Consider the following 26,550-nt stretch of genomic DNA (forward strand, 5'->3'; position numbering starts at 1 on the left):
CTGAGTTTGCATGTGATTGCCTGCACTTCACTGTGCAAACAGGCTTTAAGAAAACCGTGGCTCTCTTGACAAATAAAGGTAATGCTCAGCTTTTAAAACATACACAAGGAGAGTCAAAGGAAGTCAGCGTGGTCTTCTGCAAAGGAACATGTTTTTCAGACACAGGATTGCAGTCTGCCTCAAACAATCAAGTATGCCCCTAAGAAGCATCAGAGATCTAAAAGTGGCACCAAAAATGCAGTACTTTTCAACCTGGATTGCATGCAATTAATATGTCTTTAGTAAGGTGAAGCGAGAAAGAACTGAAAACTCATCATTATGCACATAATGTTTTAGTATTCTCGGAAGATCATCCCACAATCTGTCATCTGGATAGGCTTCTGAAAAGCCAACCCCACACCTCCTCCCAAATTGCATTTTTACTATTTTTTTCCATCTGCGGGAAAAGCAGAAAGTACCCGCCCCCCAACATCAGAGTAGCCTGCGTTGTCTAATTCATAGAATCATAAGGGTTGGAAATGACCTCCCAGATCATCTGGTCCAACCACCACCCTACCACCAATGTCACCCATTAAACCATGTCCCTAAACACCACGTCCAACCTGTCTTTGAACACCCCCAGGGATGGTGACACCACCTCCCTGGGCATTACTTAACCAGATTAAGTTCACAGTTGTGTAACATGAGCACATGCTATATACAAACTGACAAAACCATAAACAAACTTAGGCCAGCCCCCAGAGGTGATAAACAAAAAGAAAGAGGTTAAGAAAAACAACCTTGAGAGCAAATAAATCAACACTGTGAACAAATAAAATGGTGACTGGCAGCTATTATACAAATATAGTGCTTATAACAAATTAGTTCTAACATGCTCTGGTCAGATCTGTCATTATCTCAATCCTTTGAGCCCCATGTTGGATGCCATAAGGCCAGTTGTGATTTAACCCATCATACAGCTAACGCCACACAGCTGTTCACTCACTCCTCTGCACACGGAGATGGGGGAGAAAACTGAAAAGTACAAGAGCTTACGGGTTGAGATAAGGACAGTTTAAGAAGAAAGAAAGGAAAAAAAAAGGAAAGAAAAGGAGAAACAAACAAACAAAAGCAATAACAACAAAAAGGATAAATAAAGACTGAAGCCGAATGCAATGCTCACCACCAGCTGACTGATACCCAGTCAGACCCCAAGTAATGGCAGCCCCTCCAGCCAACTCCCCACAGTTTTTATTGTTCATCCTGATATCGTATGGTATAGAATGTCCCTTTGGACAGTTTGGGTCAGCTGTCCCCTCACAGCTTTTCATGCACCCCCAGCCTCCTTTCTGGTAGGATTCAGAAGAGACCTCGGCTTAGTGTAGTCACTACTCTGCAACAACTAAAACATCAGCACGTTATTGGCATTATTCTCATCCTAACTTCAAAACACAGCACCATACCAGGTGCTAGGAAGAAAATTAACTCTATCCCAGCCAAAATCAGGACACCCATGCTGATGTTTGAAGCCATCCTATAAATGTAAGAGTGTGCTTACAGTAGTATTATTTTCCACACCCCGGGGTTATGGAAGTGCTTCAAATTTTGGTCCACCACAGGTAATAGCTCAGTCTACATTTCTGTTGGCTACCACTGACAGGGAGTGTTTATGCAAGTTCACTTTCATGTAAAAGCTACGCTAGGTCACCGTGTTCAAACTGCTTTAGAACAAAACGGCTGTAGGCCATCTCTTTTACTTTCTAACTAAATTTTGCTGGGTTTAATTGTTACTGCTTAATAAATAAAGAATGAAAATATCTCTCACAAAACTTACATGCAAAGTTATTGCTTCTAAAGAGTTTAAATTTGCATATTTTTTAATTATTCAGATTACTTACTAATGTAAACATCATTTAAAATGTTTATAGTACTGATATGACCATGTATTATGCAGAACAACCTTTGCTTTTCTTCCCATGTTTCAAAACATCCTGCTAGGGAGCTGGAGAAACGGAACATAACACATCCTCGTGCAGAGGGGCTAAGCGGTAAAAAGCTTGAGTAAGAGAGTCTTTTAACAGTCTGTCCTACTTAGAATGTAATTGGACTTAATGATGCTTAAAGATCTTTTTCAGGTCTCATTTCTCTATGCAGCAGAGGCGGGGGGGTGAGCCTTGGTGACATGCTTATAGCTCAGCAGGTTAATTATGCCTTTTCAGGGCTGACCTTCATTCTAAATAGCTGGCTTCAGCTGGCACCCATTGTTCAAATGGCTGGCAGGGCACTGTCAGTAAACTGTTCTCAAGATCTTCTGTAATAAAAGCAGGTAATTTGAATTATCTACATGACATCTCTCCAGTGGGTACATATTAGCCCAGAGAAAATCTCAGCAATACTTTACAATAGCACTGGTCAAAACATTGACAGCGAATTAGCTACTTTATTAAGCTTAGCACAGAATCCAGTCTCTTTCTATTCATCAAGTTTAGCATGTATCCTCTGCGCAAATTATTTAGGAGCAAATCAGAATGTGCTTGGGTTTGTACATTAGTCTGAGCTGTCTAATAAATAGTGGCCTACACACAGATTGTAAACTGTCCTCTTTGGCAAGGTGTTCACTCACCAGCTGCAGCACCACTCACATGATAAGAACTTGCACTGTGCTAGTCTCATCTCCTGACAGGATGACTCAAGTCTTTTACATAAAAGGTCAAGGAAACAGTTTGGACTTAGATGACTTTCAGAGGAGACGAAGGTATCTTGAGGAATGAAAAATAGCTGAGGTCTGTACAACAAAGTCAGGAAATTTTGAGAGTGAATATAAACATGGGTTTGTAGCATCATTTTGATCATCTTTTTGGTTATCAAGATGTCTTCACAAGACAGCAGCTGTGAACAAGACTTCAGGGAGACTTACAGACTCTGAAAGGGCTGCTGGACACCACGTAGAAACATCTAGGGAATTTAAAGTAGGTGCAGATGTCTATGGCTATACAGCTGAATGGTTTCTTCTCAGTCCTCACAAAACAGCATAAATTCTACCTGTTAACTGGAAATGAAACTCTTTGCTAAAGGAGGAATAAAGGCATAGTTTTATAAGCTTATTCTCTTAATGCAGTCTATTTATCTCCATTTCTTCTATGGCTCCCACTGCCATCAAATCCAACAGCTCTGAATAATGGGCCCAAGCCTAAGAGAACAGTGAGGCTTCAGGCAAATCTCTGAGCTCAGCATTTTGAAGTAGGCAGCTACAGGCCACAGTGTGCTCATTACAGCCCAGATCATGCCCTGAGGTAAGTCCTGCCCAAACACCGTGCGAGAGGAATGCTGGACCCCAGAGTTGGGACTGCATGTGCCTAACATTCGTAGTGTGCAAGGTATCGTTTTTTTCTTTTATTTTATTTACACTTTTTTATTTTATTTTATTTAAAGGCAACTGGTCATGATCACTCAGGAACTAAACCCAACTCACATGCAACGTAGATATGTATCCCAATCATGATCATGCGACTTAAATTGGTTGCCGTTACACCCATGTATGGTTCTGTTTGCAAGAGCAGTAGCCCACCAACTATCCATTTACCAACAGGTTACTCTTCACAGATAATTTTCTGCTATCAGGAGGAGAGAAAACACAGAAGACCACAAAGGTATGTTTCTTTACACTGTTGTGTCAGTTTAAAGTTAATACAATACGTTAATACAAAGCAATGACTGGCCATCTCTCTGTCACTGTTTTAAATTTGTTTATTCTTGGCAAATAAGCTTCCAACTCTGTAAGACACAAAAAAATGAATTCTTAAAATTTCAGTATGATCTGATTACAACAATTTCAACAGGAAATTTCTACTGTGTGTTTTAGCTCTTTGTCTATCAAGTGGTAATAATACTCCATTCTTTCCATGGCATTCATACTTATTAAGTCCTTAAACACGAAACTGATGAAGATCATACAGTTACCTAGTCAGACTGTGTTCCTATTGCTCATGACGAAAAAATGTCCCAGTGGTAGAAATATGTTCTTGAAAAACACACTTAGGTTTAATTTGTATTTTTTGCTACCAGAAAGTCAGTACTAATAAATCATTTCCCCAAGCAACTACAAATTGCTTAATAAAACATATACACCCAGTAAAGCATGGACCCATTTTGTCATGTTGGTTCACACTGAGTTGTGTCTTATTTTGCAGAGTCCCACTGATCAGATATGGGCTATTAGTGGAATAAAACACTCTCCAGCATGAGTAAAGATGGCAGAATTGGCCTAGAGGGATAACAAAGTCATTAAAAAGTTACCTCCTCGAACATCCTTGCAATCACTTAGCATATCGCATCATGCTGTTTTATGATCTCCTTTTGGATAATTCCTGACTCAGTAGTCAATTATTGAGTCTTCAAAGCATTCTTTGTAATCAAGCATGTTTTTGTGTCTGTCTCAACAAATTATACTAAAGTGTATTGATGTGATCAGAAAGATCAGTTCATGCTTTAAGGGTATTAAAATACATGTAGCTATACATAATACTCAGTTACCCATATACGGAGGCATCAAGCACTCAAGAGTTGCTGACAATTTCCTTAGAGATCTTTTATATAAATTATAAATTTTCTGAGTTTTTCATCTGCATTCCTACTAATTAATTAATTAATTAGGCATTTGCATGTAAACAGGATCCCGATTCCTTGGAGTTCGTTTGCTGCTCCTGCAGCTGCCTCCTATTCACCACTGGTTACTAAAATCCTGCTTTGCACCTCCCACATGGCACTGTATACTTAACTTAATCCGAAAAGGTTTCCCATTCTAGGTGGGAGTAGGTGGACTAGGGTCCAATATGTATATTAGATGGCAGTACTATATTTGTTCTGACATTTTTAAAGAACAATCATTTAAGAGAAGGCGGAAAATAACAGCTATATGTTGAGCTCTATGAATAGAAGTTTCTTCATGGTTTCACACAAAACACCAGCTCACTTCAGAGGTTGTAGTGATAATACTTTATAACTTGGCAATCTGATAATGAGAAATAAAATGACACTACAATTCATGTTTCACTGTGTGCAGAAGTCAGAGTTGCAAGGTTAAACTTCATACCATAATGGAACTCACTTTCCATTAAATGCTTATTTATAAAATAGAATTGCCAAAGGTTATGTGATTTGATATACTTATGCTGCACCTCTATACAATATATTTTGGTCACATAACCAGAAAGCAGTTTTGATTGCATCACTGACATTTTTAAGCAGTGGATATTTATGTTCATGTAGCAAAATACATGAATCTAAGAGTTTGTCCTACTGTACACCACAGAGGCAAAATCTCCCATTTTATTCACCCACAAATGCAAATTGCTACTCAGGTGTGAATTGTACTTTTCCAGACAGCATGCTGTATGACTTGCACAGGGTGTGGGGTTGAGCGTGCTAAATTCAATAATGGAAAAATTAATATGGAAATGTGCAGGATTTTGACTGACTTTCAAGGTATCAAGGGTATGGAAATTACAGATATATATTTCTTCAAGGTCAAGCAGCACAAAGTTTCAGCAGATGGCTGGAGAAAGCAATCTAAGGGGACAAGATTATTGAGTGAAAAACTATTGAGAGAGGTTTGTAACTCAGTTACAAAAACAAAACAAAATGCTGAAGATCTCAGAAAAGAGTAGAGGCCATCTTGTTTTCAGTGCAGATGACCTCATTATGTGCTATGAAGATAGTCAAAGAAAAGCAAAAACTTGAGTAGTTTTTCTCTTTGTACACCTTCACAAACCCTTCACAAAAAGAAATTGTACTCAAATTTTATTCTGTTTCTTCTAGGGCAATTAGAAAGCAGACAGTAAGTACTGTATGGTGTGCACGCTACTGAATTTTTAAGAAACAAACTTCGTTATTTTAACTTGACTGCAATTTCTTTTTATCTGGCTATATGCTTAATCTATCTAATCAAACAGCAACTTGCCTTAAGGAACTACCTTAAATAATACCTGTAAATTCTTCCTGCTAATTCTGAATGGAGCAATATATGGTCACAAGTTGTGAAATGCCAGATGGATGATTTCCCCTTTAATTTCCCTGATAAAAGCGGACTCCACAGAGGATATTTTAATGATAGCATGTTCCAAAGGAAAAGCTTTAAAATGCTCAGATTACATTCAGTCTGTAAAATGTTCAGAAATTAAAAGCAAATTGATTATTATAAGATGATCACTGTACTTCATCTCCACATTCAAGAAATTTTATAATTAAAAGTAAAATAAAAAGTTGGAAAAAAAGTTATTTAAAACTATCTGTAATTGTAGAAATGTATTGATCCTTTGTGATTTAGCAACACGAACCTCACCACAATTTAATAGTTTGTATTTTGCTCTTTTAGCTATTTTGGAACCCCCATTTCCCCAGAAAGAATTTCTGTCCATCATTTAAACTTATTCACAGGTATCTGTAGATGTCACATCCTAGATATTCAATCATGTCTCTCCACCAGCATGCAAATTTATAGATATCTTACCTTCCAAAAACCTACATGGTACACTCACGTATTTTAGACAAAGACTGTTTACCATTATGTTCATTCCATGCCAACTCAGTGGAGTCCCATGCTAACCAAAATATTTTTGGCATAGATTTTGATAAGAATAATAAATAAATAACTAAGACATGACTGAAATTCAATAGAGAGCAACTTCAAACATTTATTCTTGTGTGGGCAGGAGAAATCATCGTATAGAATTCTTCCTATCTAGCAGGGATAGGGGCTGAAATTTTTATTAAAAGTGGTGACTGAGATCAGTCAGGGCAATTACCCTAAATGTTTACCTTGTTCTCCAGGTATTTCCTCTCAGACCCCATCAGAAACAGGAACAGACCCCATCAGAAACAGGCTACAGGAACTTTGATGTGACTGGTATACCCATTTAGATTATCTTATAATGTATACTATCTATTCTGCTAGGGACCTTCAGGCAGTACCGCTGTATTAACGTTAAATTGCACAATGTCTTTAATAGAGAAGCCTATTCTCCCAATACTGGCATAACTCATGATTTTCCAAAACCTATCTTTTGGGCCCACAGGTTTATTTTCTCCCTCCATATTAAATGTAAAGACTTGCAGGCGGCTAAATTAAAAACGTGAATTCTCAGACCCTTGTCTCATCCAGGTACAAGACTTTCTCCAGCTCTCCTACAGAAATTATTTCACTTTGTGCTTCAAACTTCACTGTTCCAATGAAAGCAAGTGACAAGTGAAAGCAATTCCAAAGAAAGTCCAAGTGCCCTATGACTACCCGGGAGATGGGACAGTCACCCCACACACACCATGCTCTGATGACAGAGTCCATGGAAGTGCTGCTCTATTGTCCCTTCACTTGGCAGCACCTCTGATCCCTAATCATCTCCAGTAATCTGGGCTGTTGATAAAAGCAGTCCTAGAGCTCCGAAGGCAGAAGAAGGAGCCAATACTGAGCCCTTCACAACAATGGCTGGGGAATAAGAATTTTGGAAAACCAGTCTTCTTTGCTAAAATCTACAGGAGTTCAACTCATTCTCTAGATAGCTAGGCAGCACTTTTGCCAACAGAGAGGACTCCCAGAGGGCACAGATTTTACTGGCAGGCAGAGCTCCATGGTTGCAGAAGTCTGATACCACTTGCCACAGAAGGCATGGTACAACAGTGATTTTTCTTTAGAACAAATTTATTAAAGAAGTACTTACCCTGTGTAATCCTTTGCAGGTTAGCGCAATGCTGACCATCTACTGCAGCTACACAAATCTGACTGTTTTAATTCCATGTGTAATTCCTTATTACTGCAAGTCCTAACAAAAAAACAACTACCCGTGAAGGAAATCAATATTCTAAGCTGAGCTGCAGAGCTACGGCTTCTCAATACATTGGAACAACAAAGAATAACTGCTGTAGCATTTCCACAGCTGTACTTGCTCTAGAGGTGAAAGTAAAGCATCATGCTTCTTTCCGACATATATAAATAGAAATATATATATTTTATTTTTTTTTTGTGGCAGAACCAGGGGCCATGTAGGTAACATTAAATACAAGCTGGGTCTAAAAAATTTGTTACGGACCTTGACTTGGGTTAATTTTGAATAAGCCTGGTCAAATTTACAGTTAGGCATTAAATGATTTTTTTATTATTATTTTTTTATTTTATTTTTATTCAGATTTATATTCTGATGCTATCAAAATGGATCACTTTGACATTCCACAAAAATATATCACCTTGAATTTTCAAAATACTTTCAGATTTTATTTTAAACGCTTTTCATATTTGCACTTCTTTTATTTATTTATTTATTTATTTACACAGTAACCAAACAATTCTATTTATTGTAAAATGGGACGTTCTGGTGTGTCCAGAAGAATAACTACTAGTGATCTCAGATGGAGATTATGGTTATTTCATTTTCCTTTCTGTCCTGGAAAGAAAACAGCTTTCTTAAATATCACCATTTCCTAATAAAAGTTGTTGCATCTGCCCAGCTATAGGCACAGGAGAAAATTTCCTCAGGTATTCCTCCATGCAGCCAGGCTGTTTCACAGCCAATTTCTTCATCTGGCTGAATGCCTGGAGGACATCTGGAGCCTTAGTTTCATCCCAGCCATGTTGTCTGTCACTGTCCTTACTAGTAAAATCTTTATTTCCCAGCTGGAGCAGGAGAAGATTTTTAAGAGCAAGAGAAGGACCAGGGGGGGAAATGAAGGATCTAGGGCTGTAGGGTCAGAAAAGTAGCTTGGTGATGAACAAGTGAACCCATGTATGTTCAAAGATGTACAGGAGAGTTTAGACATCTTGCTAGGATCCTGAACAGTTGGGAATCTAATGGGATATGATAACAACATATTGTCCATTACCTGAGGCTCTTGATGAGCTCTAGAGTATCTGGCCTTCACAGTATGAAGTGCAGGAAGATGGCAGTTTTGTGTGCAGTGCCCAATTTTGTGTGGGCAGATGCCCAGCAAGAAGTCTGCACCTTAGTAGTAAATGGGAGATCATAAATACTTCTTCAGAATAGGTCCTTCAATGATTACAAAGAGATTTCATTAGAAACACCTTAAAAAGGACCTTACATATAATTTTGCTGCTTAACAAATTAGCAAAATGGAGTAAAGGATAGCATGCAAATTCTTGATTTTCATGCAAGGGTTGATAGTTCCACACCAGATAACAAGAAATAACAAGCGACAAAACAAAATGAAGGTCAGGTGTTTCTTTCCTCAGTGAGGGTTCTCCAGCCTTATCAACTCTATTTCCCGATTTCAAGTGGCACAACTAAAAGAAGGGCATTTTATACAGTAGCTATAGAGCATTTTTCATGGCACACTAAAGGGATGTTTGTTGCAGCATATTAATATGTTTATATATTAGCTTAATTTGGAAAGCACTTACAGTCCACAATTTACACAAATCATATATTCATTTTCTGTATTTCTAGCTGATGCAGCTAACGCACTTTTCAAGAATATTTTGCTTTGTAATTTAAATTTCTTACAAAGCCTGCAGTCTGAAAGGGGGAAATTAACGCTGTGCAAGAAAGTAAGCATGATTATCAGACCATAGTGAGAATGGTCTCTGAAGGCATGAATGCCTGCATGGCACTTGCTCTGTACCTTCGTTTTGAAGTATGAGCAATTAAAGATATTTGAAAAGTTTACTTAATGTTACATTAAGATGTTGCTTGACCATCAGTGATAAAGGGATAACATCTGCACTGAAGATGGGAACAAGTAGTTATTAACTGACTATAAAGACCATCACTAGATCGTGACACAAACCCTGCTGAATTAGCATGGGTTGTACACCTTGTTCAAAATCTCGTTATGATTCACAGGCCCTGAGAGATGAAGCATAAAAAGGCCTCAATTATAACACAGTCTTTTATTAAAAAAGTTTCAAATGCAGTTCCCTGGGTGATAAGGTGAAAATATTTGAAGTGAAGAGTGTGCCATTGCTCTAGATTTCAAGCAGTCACAGTTGGAGAAAATCTATACAGGTGAGAGAACACTTCAATTGCCTGTGACTATGTACATGGTATAAAATATTAGTGTCAAAATGCTTGTTTGTTGGGTAAAGATGAGGATTGCTAGGAGAGGAAGTGCCAAACACAGCAATTTTGAGTATCAAGCTTGTGCTTCAACACAGACTTAAATGATCCCATTTTTAAAACCCTTCATCATTAGTTTTTGACATTAAGTTCACGTTAGCAACACTTTTAAGACATGTAAAGAAAGAAAAGGCTTATCAATTTAAAGCTGAACATAAAATTCAGCATAGTACTTGTGAATAATGAAATCATTGTTTCATCATTCCACAAACTTCACAGATGTTCCTGGAAAACTTCTTTAAAATTTGCTTTATAGAAAATAATTACACTAGTTTCTCCTTTCTACTTTCTTCAATTTTTGGTTTGCTGGCTAGCTTGCTTAATTTTTAGGATTCTATTTTGAAGACATAAACACTTTGGCTGTTCATCCAGACTCTCCAGGATCATCTTCATCACATGTTCACTACTCCTCACTGGAACATCATAAATCAAACATAACTATTCCAGAAGGAAAATAAAGAAAGATGTTTGAGCAGTTATATATGTCTCTAGAGGAGGGAGAGCTTTATTCACACAACTGTGTGAATCCTGGGTCAGGGCAACCCCAGACAGGAGTACAGACTGGGAGAAGCACTCATTGAGAGCAGCCCTGCAGAGAAAGAGTTGGGAAATAGCTCTCCTGTGAAGAAAGGCTGAGAGAGCTGGGGCTGTTCAGCCTGAAGAAGAGAAGGCTCTGGGGTGACCTCACTGCACCTTTTCAATACATAAAGGGGGCTTATAAAAAAGACAGCAATTTTTTACTTAATCAGGCAATGATAAGACAAGGGGGAATGGTTTTAAACTAAAAGAGGTTAGAGGTTAGGAGGAAATTTTTCACTTAGAGGGTGGTGAGGCACTGGCACAGGTTGCTCGAAGAGGCTGTGGACGCCCCATCCCTAGAGGTGTTCAAGGCCAGGCTGGACAAGGCCCTGAGACTAATGATTGTTAATATTATTTGAAACATGTTTTTATGATACCAAGACTGTTTTCTGCTGGTTTTTTTTGTTTGTTTGTTTTTGTAGGTATGGAAATGGGGATTCCATGCTCGTTCTTGACAGTTATTACCTGTAGCTACAAAGAAGTAATGGTAGCAGTGTTTACAGTAAGAGTAGTGGTTGCAGAGAAAACAGAAATGTCTCCAGGCCTCTACAAAGAGGTGTATGACTAGATTTCCTAAAGTCTTCCCCATTTGTGTGAGGGAGAACCTTCACCCATTACAATGAATGTACTAATGGCAAAACAGTTGACATGACTGCTGAAGAAAGAGTGAGCCTGTAGGACAACCACCCTGTAACAATTAATACAAAAAATTACTTAGCAGGCCAACACTGATTTTATAGCAGGGTTGTGTTACTAGAATACATTTCAGGAAACAATCAAACACACACACACAAAAGGAAGGTACCAGGGAAAAATCCATTAATTAGAAACCAATAATTAGAACAACTTCAAGTGTAATGTCTTAATTAAAGCTGCCTGTCACTATCGTAAATGGGCCGACAAAGTATTCAGAGATGAAGTAACGACAGAAGAGAAGGGGACTTAATTTTATGTATATTTCTGGGTGCAATTCTAGTTCTTTAGGGAACTAAGACTGATTGCACATTTGTTCCTGTCCATGTGAACCTTTTGGATGCTCTCCTTCTTACCAAAAAGGACATTAACAATCTCTCATCTCTTCCATCTCAGGACCACTGCACCTACTGACTGCAGATTGACACAAGGCTAGGACATTCACTGGTGAGTCTTTTCAGTTTTATGCCTTGTAAATATTCTTTGATGTAGGCATTGCAGGTGAAGTGTGCATGTTCTCTTGTCCATTGGAGATAGTTATTCTTTGGCAGAAAGACTTTGGATCAGTTATGTTAACACAGAAAATGTGAGCTCCCAAATAAAATGTTATGCTTGCCTGAACATGAGCCGGCAGTGTGCCCAGGTGGCCAAGAAGGCCACCAGCATCCTGGCTTGTATCAGGAATAGTGCAGCCAGCAGGAGCAGGGAGGTGATCGTCCCCCTGTACTCTGCTCTGGTGAGGCCGCACCTCGAGCACTGCGTTCAGCTTTGGGCCCCTCACTACAAGAAGGACATTGAGGCCCTGGAGCATGTCCAGAGAAGGGCTGCGAAGCTGGTGAAAGGCCTGGAGCATAAGTCCTGTGAGGAGCGGCTGAGGGAGCTGGGGGTGTTTAGTCTGGAGAAGAGAAGGCTCCGGGAAGACCTTATTGCTCTCTACAGCTACCTGAAAGGAAGGTGTGGGGAGCTGGGGGTCGGCCTCTTCTCACAGGTAACTAGTGATAGGACTAGAGGGAATGGCCTCAAGTTGTGCCAGGGGAGGTTTAGGTTGGAAATCAGGAGGCATTTCTTCTCAGGAGTGGCCAGGCATTGGAATGGGTTGCCCAGGGAGGTGGTGGAGTCACCGTCCCTGGAGTTGTTCAAGGAAAGGTTGGACGTGGTGCTTAGGGACATGGTTTAGTGGGTGACAGTGGTGGTGGGGTGATGGTTGGATCAGATGATCTTGGAGGTCTTTTCCAACCTTAATGACTCTATGATTCTATGCTGGAAGGAACTGCCCATTTATCTCTGCAGGTTTAAATTTGCCATACATAAAACTACCCTGTTTTCAATGGAGCAAGGTTTTGTCACTAAGGAAAATATAGAATTTATGAGCAAGAAAGCTAGGAAAAAAACACTGCTGCTTTCCTTGAAATCAATATGAAAGCAAAGGCAGGAAGTCATAGTTTGATTTTCTGTCACAGTGTTTTTATATATCTACTTAAACTATTCAGTTTCTTTGATTTTTTAGTTAACCTATTATGCCCACTTTTATTTAAATAAAGCTGCTTATAGGGTTTAGCCATTCAAGGCAAGATATTTGGCAAAACCTTTGGGAAATCTTCTGCTAACAAAATAACTATTGATGCTGGAATGCAACTAAGTAGGAGTTGCAAAACTGCCAGAATCTCATCACTTCTGCATATACTGTTAACTACCTGGGTCAAACGTGATAGTAACAAATTGGAACCAGCAAATACTGTGTAACTATCAGCTTCATCCCACACTGGTTCAATGAATTAAATGTGGAAGATATGATGCTATCTAGAGGTTTTCTTTCTATTTTGTCTACTGTCTATTACCAAGGATAAGTCAACTGTTGCAACAAGAGTTCACCATCCCAAGAGCTGTTAAATCCAGTTTTAAAATAGCCTCCATTTCTAAAAATTAAAGGACGCCAGAGAGAAAGTCTGAGGTCTTGATTATGCAGATCAGATGAAGAATGGTCTCTTCTGGCATTAAATTATCTGAAGCAATGAACGAGGTATTTGGATCAGCTGCTGTGAAACTGTTCCACAAGCAAATCTCACTTTTTGATGAGTTTATGAAACTTTCCCATTAATGTAACCATAGTTATGATTTTGTTACAGGAGTTTAGCAAACAAAGTCTGAGACACAGCTGAGTGGATAAGGTGAACAGACTAGACTATTTGTTGTTTGTTTATTTGTTTCCCCATTCACAATCAAAGGCCTGTGTGACATAATTCGCACTTTGTGTACCAATTTCCATCAGCACCAAGCAAACTTTCACCCCTGGTTCGATTTGATGCTGCGATGCTGCTTATGCTTCCTCTTGCATTGGTCTAAGCAACTATGCAGAAGTTAAAGCAACAAAGCATTTGAATCTGTCCAGATGCCAATAGAGTAAAACTCCTAAAATTAAGTATTACTTTCCCTGTAATGGCAGTTAAAATAGTGTCTCCACCCCCAACCTGCCCCACTCCCCTGCTCTGCCCTTTCTGTACAGGGCTTTTCAATACGAACACCCTGAATATTTATAATTGAGTCTTGTACTGAAGATATTTTGTTTATGTTACCTTTTTTTCCTTCTCTTCTCTCTCTCTTTTTTTTTTTTTTGGTGACACTTTATTCATTAAATCACTGAGTGCTATTAGGTGTTATTGTCTCTGAGTATTTTTAAGAGAAGCTACACTGTCACTTCACCTGTGACCTAACACTGATTAAATCTAATAAATAAACATTTCTGCAGAGAAGATGAGGCAGTGAGAATGGGAGAGAGAAATGAACATTTTAGGTCAGATAAAGACAAAGCTCTAATAATGGTTCTAACTAACAGAAGGCTTCACTTACAGGAACAGGTTTTCACGGAATTTCTCAGCACAAAGGATGTTTTTATTACACAAATTGGCTAAAGTTATAATGTAACAAAAGCGTTAACTGAAGAATTCACATATCCTATATCATTGTTCGTGGAGTTTAATAATAATTTAAGGAGCTGCCCAGGCAGAACTGTCAAAATAACAAGAGCTGCTCTCTACAGTGAGTCACCTTTCTCTTTTCTTAGAATGAAATATATTAGGGGAAAATGCTGGCACCACTCCTGCTCTCTCTGTTCATACAGAGAGGCTTCAGAGGGAGTTTTCTCAGGTTAGCTTTGATGAGCTTCTTCACAAGGAAACACAATACGATGCCAGCAGCATAAAAAAATACTAGCAGAGAAAATAGTAAACAGCGAGATAACCCATCTTATTGCCATGCCTGATGACAGATAACAGGCAGTACTATTATTTGGGTATGACTTTGAACACTGTAATGATAAATGTTTCTGTCCCAAGGAGGTGTCTGCATACTTCTGTGCAGCTGAAGAAAAGATGCAGAGCTTCCTGCTGTGAAGCATTACTTGCAGTTGTGATGGAAGGCAGATTTACATAACTCCACCTCTAAAAATCAGGCATAATCAACTTCCATCTTGGAGTTTTTCCTTAATTATTTGAACTATACTACCACATACATTTTGTTGCCTTTCCATTGTGCATTGTATGAGGAATAAATGTCCCTTAGCTGAATCTGTAAAGTATATACAGCTTAGACTTCCCCTGGAAGTTTATCCATGGAAAATCAATCTATCAGATAGCCCAGGCACCCTGCAAACCCAATCAACAAGTGCAGTAACGTGGTGCACTAACAGTGCACAGTTCTGTGACATATGGCTGGCATGTCAGAGGAGTGACAGACCTGTCACACGCTAGCCTTTATGGTGTAAGATGTCATAGCCTGGGTGGCATTTATCAGCTGCATATTCCATATGCCAGACCTTTCTCTGACTTCCCTGGGCATGATGTCCAAAACTGTTGCACTGTTCACTTGCTTTTTACAGTTGTGTATTTACAGCCAGCATCACTCTTTCTTTGAAGGCCAGGAGAGACCTGTCTGACCCTTCAGCATTTAACCCAGCAATGTGTCTCCCATGTGTATCAAGACATACAGATGCAAATGCACAGACACCACACTGACCAATTCCTATTTTCAGATTAGTGACATTGCTAACATCTGATGGCAACTAGCTTTAATGCGGTGAATTGAGAATCCAAATTTCTTTTAGGAATTTGTTCTGGAATAAACATTGAGGTCAAGGAATGAGAGCCAGGATTTGAAAAGTTATGAGTGAGGAAGGCTGGCATTCAGACTTACATAATGAAACCCATAACAGTAAATGTGGCAACATCATGCCATACATCCTTACAACCTACATTATAGCCGAATCATTTATGTTCCTGAGACCTCCATTTTTCTTTTTTTTCTTCTTTTTCAATTATCCACGAACCATCACGCTGACTCCATAGTTAATATTGTTTTTGCAAAAATCTGCATACTCTAGATACTTACTCTGCTTAAAGCCTGAAGACATAAGATACTGCAGAGTTTTCTGCAACTTGTGACAGCAAAAGCCTTCATTAGAATTGAAAGAGATACCTTGGCACATATTAAAGAGGTATTACAGCATGAAAATTAGCTTTTATTTCTACCCAAATCCATGAAACTGTTCCTGAATTTCAACAGACATTACTTCACCTTCTTTTCTGTTTTCTGAAATACAGCATAGGTAAATATTGGAATTGTTTATTAGCCTGGCTCCGTAAGAATATAATATTCTTTGTCATTTCTGATTAAGTTTTAATGTGAAGTTTCTATTTTAAATGTAATTAAGTTATGAACATGCTTCATGATCAGGCAGAGGAAAGAATGTATGTGTAAATAACACCATGGGGGGAAAGCACGAAGACAGCATGTTGTATTTTGTTGGCAGCAGCTGCTGAGCTCCAGAGCAGCCAACAATGCCGTGTCTAACTGATGGGGAGCTGTACTGCTACCAGAGAAAGGTGTGGTAGTCGTAGTGAAGGAAGATGTTTAGGATACAGAAGTGACAAGCCTGCAGAAAACCCAGCATCATTCATTTTTTCTGGCTCCCCGAGCAACTTTTTATTTTAACCTGTAATTTTAATTATGGGATTTGTAAAGATAGTGGAAGTGAGCTGACTGTGCATGGAGAAGCAGGGAATGGATGGAAGGATGGGGAGAGAAAGAGACAGTCATACAGATAGTACAGTAATTAATGCCTCCAAATGTTGCCATCATATTATCTTGCATTACTTCATAAACATATCATGCCCTCCATATATCATGCCATATCTCCATGTAGCATCATGACAGCAGTGTCCCTGAAATGGAGGGAATCTCTGAATCAGTAGGGCACATCTTACATGCTGGTTCCAAGGCAACGAGCACCCATCTTAAGATTTTGACATGGCCATGCTTCCATTGAGTGTGACAAGGGAATAATAAATGTATTGCAGGGTCCCATCTTTCCAACATGAGGAACTCCACATAAGAGGAATTCTTCAAGTTTCTGTGTCTGAATAAATGAGCTGTAAACATGATGTAGCACTGGGTAAACTTTTGGAGAGATCAGCATGGTTTGTATCTGTTCCATGAGGCTCATCATTTTCCAATAGCGTGACAAAGTATAATTGACACTTTACAAATTGATTTATATATATTAATATATATATAAAACCTTCCAGAGAAATTTCTAAATTTAGTTGTCCGTTTTGGCAGCAAGAACTACAGGAATGCCAAAAAAAAGACTGTATGTTCTCTTATTTGAACCTTACAAGATGATATGACAGTGACACATATTACAAATGTTGTGAAGGGAATAAGTAAAATGTTCTTATTATCTTATCTATATTTTCTTCCTGATATATTTTCCATGTCTTACTCATATTAAAATACACATCATGTGATATTATTAAACATGTATTTTGAGAGAATTACAAAATCTACGTGACATTAATGTTTGAAAAAGAAAATATTTTAGAGACACATTTGGCAAAAATAAACAACTTGGCACTTAGTATTTTTATTCTTAATCTTTTTTTTTTATTAGATATATTTGGTTAGATTGTGTCTAAGGAACAACTCCTATTTATAAGGACATGCTTGCAGGCAGACTTCAGTACAAAAAAAGAGATCTGGATTTGAATCCTTTGAATAGCTGAATTTGATGATGGAACTGAGGTCAAGACTCTGATGTTCAAAAAAGAAGAGAAATTATTTCAAAAAAAAGGATGAAACCCTGGTTTCCTTGAAGTCGACAGTTATCTCAATGAAATTGAACAGGGGGCAAAGGTTGTTCACAGCAGCAAGAAGCCAGACAGTTCCCTCAGAAAGGCACTCAGAGGCCATTTCAGTGTCACAGGGCATAATTTAGTTGTCATCTCAGTTGTTGTCCTGTTCCTACCTCTGTCTGACATCAGGTCCCCAGATGACTTACTCTTCTACACAGCAAGATACTTGCATCGATGAAATAAGAATTCCCCTTATAAAAACACTCTTAAATGTGTTTTTAGTTTACTTTTTTTTTGTTAGTCAGTCTCCTGAGTCCTGAGAAGGGGAACTGTTAGCATCCTACTGAAGGCTTTCACAAATCGATTGATACTCTTTTGTACTGATTATGAAAAATTACTAACTACAGCACTCCTAAAGGAGATACTGACTTCACGGTCCTGTAAAGTCAGACTCTCTGCATTAGCAAGTAAGGAAGTCTACCAAGTGTAGGTCAGTATGTAGATGTTGTTGGCACTGCAGACCCAGCTGGGATCCATGCTCTAGGCACTTAAAAATCTTACTTCAGATGAGATCTAGTCCTGTCCTTCTAATGAAGCCTTCCTCTATACATGTGGTTCAAAGCTACTCAATGGAAAACTACCATACAAGAATCTGCCTTAGGAACTGCAGGTGTCTTAGCAGTCTGTTTTTGCAAATACCAAGCTGTCCATTCAACTCACAGAGAGGACAGCAGCACATTGCAACCACTGCCTTCTTTGCCTGTATAAGGCCCTACACAGAACAATGAGTCTTACTTGACCTTATGATTTTACTGGTAAGCCAATGGTATCTTTGGGACACAGGAAAACCAACCGTAGGTGCAAAACTTTCAGACATAAAGGGCCACAGTAGAGGTCCTCTCTCATAGAACTGTGCTATGGCTTTCTCATCACTAAATGCAGTTTACGGAGCCATCCTTTTATTCAAGAGAATCATTGCTACCCTATGGAGACTCACAACTCACATCCACTTTTGTTCAGTGGTTAACTAGCCTGGGGCTGGCAAGTCCACTCTAGTGGTGGCTAAACTGTCCTCCTCCATTAATGCACACAGGAAAGGTAGAAAAGATCACACAACCCCTCATACTCATGGTTTTCGTTCTTTCTTGCTACTGTGAACTACACAGACTCTAAGTGAACCGCACTCCCCAGAAGAAAACACAAGTGAAGCTCCTCGACACAGAAGTTCTCCATATTATCTGCACCTGGTTCAACACCTGTTGGCTTGAGTGGCGTAACACCTGTCTAACCTACACTGAGCACATTCACACCTTTCACCACTTTAAGAATCATAGAATCAGTAAGTTTGGACAAGACCTCCAAGATCATCTGGTGCAACCATCCCCTTACTATCAATGTCGCCCACTAAACCATGTCCCTAAGCACCACATCCAACCCTTCTTTGAGCTCCCCCAGGGACAGTGACTCCACGACCTCCCTGGGCAACCCATTCCAACGCCTGACTGCTCCTTCTGAGAAGAAATGTCTCCTAAACGATCCATCGTCCCCTTTTCCCAACAGAAATTAAAGTATGACCTGTCTTGAATGGCACCCCTTGCCTTCTAGAAGCTTTAGGAAAAGCTCTTTTTGTTCCTTTTATATGGTTGTTCCTTAAAAGGATGGTAATGCCTATCATTTTTTATTGTTATGGCTTTAAATCAGTTTATTATTTCACAAAACTGTAAGGATGGCCGGTAACATAATTCAAAGTAATGATTGTCAATAATATGACAAATACGTGTAATAAATTAAAAGTATTTTAAGCAATTGCAAGGTTTCATTACTATGATGATAATTTTTGATCCTCGTTATAGAATGATTACTTTTCAGTATGAGTAAAACAAGAGTAATCTTTTCTTCATGTCACTGGAAATGTAAAACCATTTGATTTTATTTCCCCTTGGTACTCTATTTCTTCATGTGTCATACAGCCTTGCAAACCTACTGCAATACCCAAAAGCAGAACTGGGCCCATACATTGTAAAATGATCAGAACATTTATATGACCCACTATCCCTGTGACAGGCAAACCAATAACCCAGAGTACACGATTCCCATTAGAATGTGATAAAATCTAGTTAACTACACAATTAGAGCTAATCAACTTTATTTAGTTATTAGAAGTGAAGAGTTTCCTAATCAAAAGTGACAAAGAATAAAGAGGACACTGAGTGAAGTCAGTGAACCATAGCCATCTTGAAGTCTGCATGAGAATGCACCTGATAATGGAAGTATTTTGTTTTAATTTTTCAGAGCAGCATGTGTGGAAATTATGTAGTCAAAGGAAACAACAACGTTTGACGTTATAAAATGTTTTCCATCCTCAGGATGAAAAGAATGATTTTTTTTTTTGATTAATTAAACTAAACACTTAAGTTGCACTTTCACAATCTCAAAGCATTTTACTTTGATAATTTTAAGGCATTTCATTTTGATAACAGTAATGTCTATTTTACAAGTGAATTAATTTTACTGCCATCATCCAAGTTTTACAAATATTGCACACCCAAGGACTAAGGAAAACAGAGATGAAGTTCAGGCTCTGAGGAAAAGAACTACCTCATGATGGTGATACGAGTTGATAACGTGACCATGAATTTGCATAATTGCTCCTTTTTAATGCTAACGGTGTTTATGTCAATAACACTTATGTACAGTCAGAGCGCACATCATATTAGCCCTAAGCATGCCTGAAAAGTCAAATCCTCTGATTTTTTACCTACAGAAGACTTTGTGGTTTGGTATATTAGGGTCAGATCACTGGTAGCCAATTCTCCATGGTAGCCAAGTGAGGTTAGGTGAAACATAAGGCTGATGAATAACTCCAACTGCGGTCATTTCACACAGCAATGCTTTTTTTTAAGCTAATTGCTGAACTGGGTAATGGCTGAGAGGCAAATGGATTGTTCACATGATTTCAACATTCACTATGGCACTGAACCCACGGAGGAGCTCTTCTCTAAACTTAAGGAAAGCCTGGGGTTGGCTATGTAGTAAGCACCAAGTGTTTTCCACATTGCCCTTCCATTTCTACCTGCTTCCAGGAAGCAAACACACAAATATATGCCAACTTATCTGTAAATAAGTAAAGAAAACAAAATTTGAATTTTTTACACAGGTTTAAAGTCTATTCTATTGAAATTCTCACTGACGGTGCTGCTTGTTTTATTCAGATGATCTAAAATGTATCCTTCTGGTTTGATGTATAAAATATCAACAAAAGGATTTTTTTTAAAAAAAGCATGATGTTAGAGATTCAAACATAAGAAGTATTTGTGTGGTAGAATTCAGGTTTAAAATATAATATACCTACATTTTACTGTAAAATTCTTCTGAGCTAGTCCAAGTAGAAAGTTAGTATCTACATCACAATGTAGACCTTTTCAAGTACAATACACCAGAGGCTAAAATACTTTCATTCCAGTTTGTAGAGAGAGTAATAAAAAGCAAACAACCCAACATGTAGACACCTGGTTTTTAAGGTAAGGAATAAAAAGGAAAAAAAAGAAAAAAAAAAGAGTAATGTAGCACTAAAAAATTATATTTTCAGACTTGAGGGAAACTTTTCTGATAGTTCTCCACTGAATGTTAACCTTAGTGTTATAAAGCAGCTCCTCCCTTGAGAGGAGTAAGACAAATTCCAGATGAATAAAAAAATAATCCAGATTAAGACACAGCTTTCACTGTGATCTCACTCAATCTCCCCAAAAGAAGAGCAGGCAAAACCCTTACATAGACAGCCTCCCATTTCAGTGATGGGGAAGTTGTTTAAACAGCAAACACACAACACAATAAAACAAAACACTGGCAGTTACAAAATATTCATTCAGATCTTTTCTGCATACAATAGGCATAAATCCTTCTGGAGTGAGTAATGGCATTCCAGCATGTCTTCAATCATTTTGGCACACAAAATAAACCACATCCACTTCTGCAACATAAAGAAAGACTACAGTGCACTGCTGACATTTGAGAAGGTTAATATTTTGGCTGCATCTGCTCTCATTTGCTTCTAAAATAACAGCAACAGCCATCTAGTTTTTGCCCTAGACAGAGTGGAATTACAAGGAGAAGAAAAGGTAGGACTTTCCTTGGGAAAATAATGGAACAAGATACACGATGGCTTCTGCACACAACTGAAAATTTATCTCTTGACCTTACTACAAAAAAATTTCACCATGAGCCTACCTACAACACAGAAGTTTACAGGACTGACAGCTCCTAGCCTCCTTCAAGTCATCTGCAGTGACCAAGACAGCTCCTGAGAGGTGTTTCATATCCATTATGCTCAGACCAGTCATGGGATGGGGGGGTATGTCAGTGCCAGCTCTGAAGACCAGGCAGGGAGGAGCACAGAGACATCGTCCAAGCAGCCAGGGTGGAGGTTAGTAAAGCAAAGCCGTTTTAGAATTAAATATAGCCAAAGACATCACGGGCAACAAGGAAGGCTTCTGCAGGTCCATCAGTGATAAAAGGCAGGGTAGAGAAATTATGGGCTCTCTCCAGAAGGAAACAGGAAACCTGGTTACCTGGGTTATGGAGAAGGCTGAGGTATTGAATTTTTTTTGCCAGTCATCACTAGCAAGAGCTCTAGCCACACAGACCAAGTCCCAGAAGGCAAAGGCAGGGACTGGCAGAATGACGAAATGCCTACTGTAGGAGAAGATCAGCTTCAAGTCCATCTAAGAAACACATCCATGGGACCTGAAGAGATACATCTGTGGGTCCTGAGGGAACTGGCAGATATAGCTGCAAAGCCATTAGTCACCATATTTGATAAGTCGTGGCAGTCTGGTGAAGTTCCTGCTGACTGGAAGAGAGGAAAAATAACCCCCATTATTAATAAGGGGAAAAAAAGAAAGACCTGGGCCAGTCAGTCTCACCTCTGTGCCTGGCTAAGTCATGGAGCAGATGCTCCTGGAAACTATGCTAAGGCACATGGTAAATAAGGTGACTAGTGACAAACTCCAACCTACCATCAAAATATTCCTCTACTGATGAAGGTTGTTAAGTGATTCTCACTGGCCTATGAGAGGCCAATTCATATTTTGAGCCTCCCTTGTTCAGTCCCCATTAGTTGGCTACATGAAAATAGATATATATAATTGCTATTTCTTAATCTATTACTGTAAGGCTATTAGAGCAAGACACAACGAACATTGCTTATAAATATGTTGAAAAAAGCACAAAATGAGATGCAAAGTGATTTAAGAAAAAAGTATCAATTTTTGATGTGACTGGTTATACACTGCCCTGTTTACCTGCAATAGCATGCTAGCCAGCCAAAGTCTATTATTTATATATGCAATCTGTTTCATTTGCTGTGCTGACAGTTATGTAATAATAAATGCTGCGTATAGTTTTGATTATAGGATAGAATGCATTTTTTACCCACTCCATCATCAGCTGTGTTCCTAAAACGATATCAGCATAGACATCTCTTATGGGGATTGACTCTGAAAGCCTCTCCTTGTCTTTCCCCTTCTGTAGTCCAAATTCTCAAGGCTGCTTGAATGCAACAGCCTCTGTTTCTTCAAGACAGATTCTGCTGTAAGATGATTACAAAAGCTTCAGAGAAAACAACAAATACACTGGTAATCTTTCATTGGTATGATGGCAACGCACCTCCTGGATCTGTGCTTCTCTGTGCCGATTGCTATACATACTGTAATACTATAAACTAGATGTACACAAATGAAATGGAAGGTGAAGCCAGCAGAATGGAGGGGGACAAGGGTTACGTCAGGAGAACATGCGGTAACTTGTCTCATTACTGTAAGAAAATTTAAGATAAATGAACACAATTTATTAACTAAGTCACGGACTACATGCCCCATCATCAACTTACTATCAGCATCAGTTCAGTGGTAGATAAGAGTGGTAGATAATTACTTTCCAGAAGGAAGGCGATCCTGTGTTATACTGTTCCTCTGATAAATTTTGTACAGCCTATATGGATCCTCACTGAACGGTACACAGAAGTAAAAGTAATAGAACTTGGCTCTTTTGGCATAGAAGTCTATATGGTTCTACCCCTAAGCGTGTTTCATATTTTCTAGATCAGTCTCCAACTGATTCATTACAACACAAGCAGGAACCTTTTAAGAATGGAAATGAAATATTTTAATTTGCAAAATGCAACAGAAATGAAAAGTGTTGCAAACAAAAAGACTAGATATTTTAAAAGAAGTTCTGAAATAAAATCTGAAATTCTTGAAAAAGTGACCATTGAGGTTTTTTATACTGCTATTTGTTCTCTTAATCCCCATGGTTGAGTGAGTCAGTAATTGTATGTAGCAGCAAATGGCCTCCTTGTTTTGACTTGACCAATAGCACTACGAATACTACTCAAAACTAATCAAGGAAAACAAACTGAACAGAAAAGATGGGCATTAAAACAAATTTTTATGCAGAATCCTCGAAGCAATGGGCAGTTACATGTATATAAATCTGTTATTTTATTTAATATATACAGAAAAGGGAGCCTAGCCATGGTTCGCATTTCAAATTTAAGGTTAACATGAAGCAACAACATTTTTGTTCGATACTCATTTGTCTAAAAAACTGAGCTCTGAGAAATTATCCCCACCCACGGGGCTTGTCTTTTCTTCATAAAGAATATAGCAACTTTACATGGAAATCTGGAAAATAAATCAAAGTTCAAGGGCTCATATTAGCACTTGGGCAATACTAGGAAGGAAAGCAAAATATTTTCCCATGTCCCAGCAGTTTCAGTCTGTTAACATAATGCAGTGTCAGATTTCAAAAAGAATGTAAGAAGTGAAAAAAGAAATCAGTATCAGGAAGGCACAGTGGTGTAAGCAGGGCCATTAGAAAATACAGCCCAAAATGTTAGCAATACTGTGGAACTCCGAAACTGAAAGTGTTTTTATATCTTATTCATATTTGGTGAGCCCAGGAGGCTTCTGGCAGACCCACACCATCCTGGGGATGGTGGATGAAGTCATGCTCTTCCCCACACATATGCATTCCTAAATACATGCTCTAAAATAACACTTCACTCCTAAGTGCCAGCTACACCTTAGAAGCAGAAATGATGTTCCTCTAAGGCACAGCTTGTGTGTTCATGCAGAGAAAGACAGTTTAGAATAGTTACAGTCTCCTTTCACTACTACCATCATGTAACATCCTTTAAGAATGAAGGTACGCTCCTTAACCAATCCCAAATCCACCAGCTACCCTATTTACAAACCTAGTTCCTCATAATGTCACCATGAGTTAGACTCTTAAATACCTCAAGAGATATAGATTTAAGAACTCTACTCAGGCCTCTGATTTCATGCATCCTTACTCCACCTCAATTATGTTTATTTCCCACTGCTTTAGTGACCCATGATAATTTAGATTTCTTCCCAACCTCTTTGAGAAGGTATAGACTTTTCTGGCAGGGAGAAGCATGTAGTAACATGGGTAACAGCAGACTCTGTATCATGTACTGACTTTTTCTGCCACATTATGCATGACCTTACAGGGACTGATAGATTTGTCAGTTTCTCTACAGCTTCATTTAACAAGAATAGACAACAGTTCTCCTATCATTTGTAGGCTACTGTGTAACTATGAGCCCCCTTCTACATCCAAACCTTGCAAAAGGACTTACTACTGAGGTATATCTTTATTTCCATTCATGCTGATGCTTAGGAGTCTGAATACAGATGATAACACCAGTACACTAGGTATTATACAAACCAGAAAATGTAATTGCTCCGATAACAGCAAAGTTATAACATCTGCATAAGAACTCCAACTATTCCAAATGATCTGCAAAACTTCAATAACTGTCACGCAAAATGCTCCATATTCCACTAGGTACTTCAATCCCACCTCAGGGCAATCCTGGAGTAATGGCTCCAAGTGAATTTATAGCGATGTAATTAAATTTGTGATTTAGTCTTTTCTTCTTGGTATCATCCACAACCTGTATGGAATAAAATGTTCCAAGACTTTGTTGCCTGGGAGTTTACCTGACCTCTCTGAGGTCTCCCAGGTACTAAAATCTCAAGAATCATTACCAAGAATTTCCATACAAAAATACAACTGCTTTGGAATTTCCATCAATTGGAAATAAATAAATATACAATTAACAATTTAAGAAATAAAAACCGCAGCAGCTATAAAGCACTTTGTATTTTTCAAAGCATTCTAGACATATTAAATACACGACCTACTTAATTTCTCCAGAAGCCAATCTAACAAACTTTGCTGTATGCTGTGCACAGAGAAGCTGTTGCTTGATTTAAAGTTTATGTTTACTACCCTTCATGCTTTGTTTTCTTTTGTTTTCTCACTAAAACTAATTCTTTAACACCTTTGAATTTTGTATGGCTTCTTGTTTACTTAATTAATACCTAAATAAGCCACCTTAAAACCAGTAAAACTAAGAGAGTTTGCTGCAAGATTTTTTTGCAGAATATTGATACTAAGTCCGTTCAATTAAGCAGGTTCTTTACAGTGGTTGCCCCTCTCACCTGATCAGTGCTATCAAAACAATAAAAAGGCCATAATGCCTTCTGTCTTTCAAAATACTTCACACACATCTACGACAGTCCATCTAAATACACTTACCTCAAATGTTTGCAGCTAAGTCTGGCTTGACGTAATGGACAAAACTGACTGACACTTAGAACATTTAAAATAAACGAGTACTTGACTGCCGAAATTTCACGGTGAGATTACAACCCCTTTCCTGCAGAGTCCTCAACATTTTGAATATGAAACTAAAAACTGTGTATAAAACACTACCTGTTATTTCTGGCTCCAACATTACTAAGGCTTCTCCTGTAATGTTTTTAGATCCTTGAACAGATACATGAATAAGAAAATATAAATACATATTCTCCAAACCATTTTTTTGGTTTGGTGAAGAAAACTGATGGGTATTGAAAACTGACATCATGTAAGTTAACGTGTCCAGTTTCGTGTCCAGAGAAGGGCTACGAAGCTGGTGAAGGGCCTGGAGCACAAGTCCTGTGAGGAGCAGCTGAGGGCACTGGGGG

The 26,550-nt window shown here is 38.5% G+C and overlaps 1 protein-coding gene across 22 annotated transcripts in view; it reads right to left on the bottom strand.

Annotated features, from left to right (window-relative positions):
* LOC310899483 (uncharacterized protein) overlaps positions 1-26,550 on the bottom strand; it is a 154,559-nt gene that overhangs the window by 113,406 nt on the left and 14,603 nt on the right. The window contains exon 3 of one of the 22 annotated variants that reach the window (XM_083835870.1): positions 1-25,472. The exons of the other annotated variants lie outside the window; for them this stretch is intronic. Within the exon in view, the coding sequence (XP_083691996.1) occupies positions 25,380-25,472 (93 nt within the window). The 3' untranslated portion in view covers positions 1-25,379. The remainder of the gene's footprint in view (positions 25,473-26,550) is intronic. 22 annotated transcript variants of the gene reach the window in all.

The sequence above is a fragment of the Anser anser genome (genome assembly GCF_964211835.1).
Source record: "Anser anser genome assembly, chromosome: 4".
NCBI lineage: Eukaryota > Metazoa > Chordata > Aves > Anseriformes > Anatidae > Anser > Anser anser.